The following is an 881-nucleotide window of genomic DNA, read 5'->3' on the forward strand; positions in this document are numbered from 1 at the left end:
ATAAGCTCACCTGTTTGGCCGACATGTACTCCAACCAACAATTCTCGAACTTGGGGTCAATGGGGTTTTCGAGCTTCGATGTCAAAATGGCTCTGAATCGAGAGGACCAGTAGCAGAGTACCTCCTGGAACTCTTGCTCGTCCTTCCAGAGGAGATTAGCCACTACAGAAGAATCTCTGGTAAAAGCTGGAGGCCGTATCTTCAGCACCTCGTCAACCCATTGCTCTGCTCGGCGGGGGTCAAATGACAGGTGTTCTTTTGCATACATGGTGGACAATGAGAAAGAATAGTTTGATTCAACTAGGTTTAGGTAATGCAATGGCCTCGCACATGACCCCGGCATTTATAAATTCTTTGGTGGCCTGGAAGGCCAGTTCTTTCCACATACTGATTTGCCCCTCGGCAAAGCATACATGTCCCAGCTTGTCTGGCACCAAGTCCCTCAGCCCAGCCCACTCCCTTGCTTTGTTGATGAAATAGAGGCGGGTCCAGTTCATTTCGTTTGGGATCAAGGTATGCTCTTCTGACCACCGGTCATATCGAGCTTTTGCTCTGAGCCAATTCACCCGATATACTTTGATTTGTCTGGTTTCAATTCATGTAGAGTAATAAAAGTGACTGGATCTGACCTTGTTCCATGTATGTTGAACCTGACGAATCATCAGCCACAGCCATATTCCAGAACCATGGCAGAGCAATATTTCTTTGACCCCGGGCGTTGCCATCGTATACCGTAGTTAGTGCCCTTGTATCTTTTTTCCCTATCAGCTTGTATCGGTCACGAGTGCCCTGAGGAGCATTGAGCTGATTAAGAGCCCATCGAGCTTGGTTGTATGCCCGGAGAGCACTTTTCATATCGCGATCCGATCCTTGTACAGCAT

The 881-nt window shown here is 47.9% G+C and overlaps 1 protein-coding gene across 1 annotated transcript; it reads right to left on the minus strand.

The window, feature by feature from the left end:
- Positions 1-296: 296 nt before the first annotated feature.
- LACBIDRAFT_306936 (uncharacterized protein) lies at positions 297-855 on the minus strand (the record flags this gene model as incomplete). Its single annotated transcript, XM_001891075.1, has 2 exons — positions 297-574; positions 630-855. The coding sequence occupies 2 exons, from the start codon at positions 853-855 to the stop codon at positions 297-299; spliced, it is 504 nt and encodes a 167-aa protein (XP_001891110.1).
- Between the last annotated feature and the right edge of the window lie 26 nt (positions 856-881).

Source organism: Laccaria bicolor, genomic scaffold (genome assembly GCF_000143565.1).
Source record: "Laccaria bicolor S238N-H82 LACBIscaffold_336 genomic scaffold, whole genome shotgun sequence".
In the NCBI taxonomy this organism is placed as follows: Eukaryota; Fungi; Basidiomycota; class Agaricomycetes; order Agaricales; family Hydnangiaceae; genus Laccaria; species Laccaria bicolor.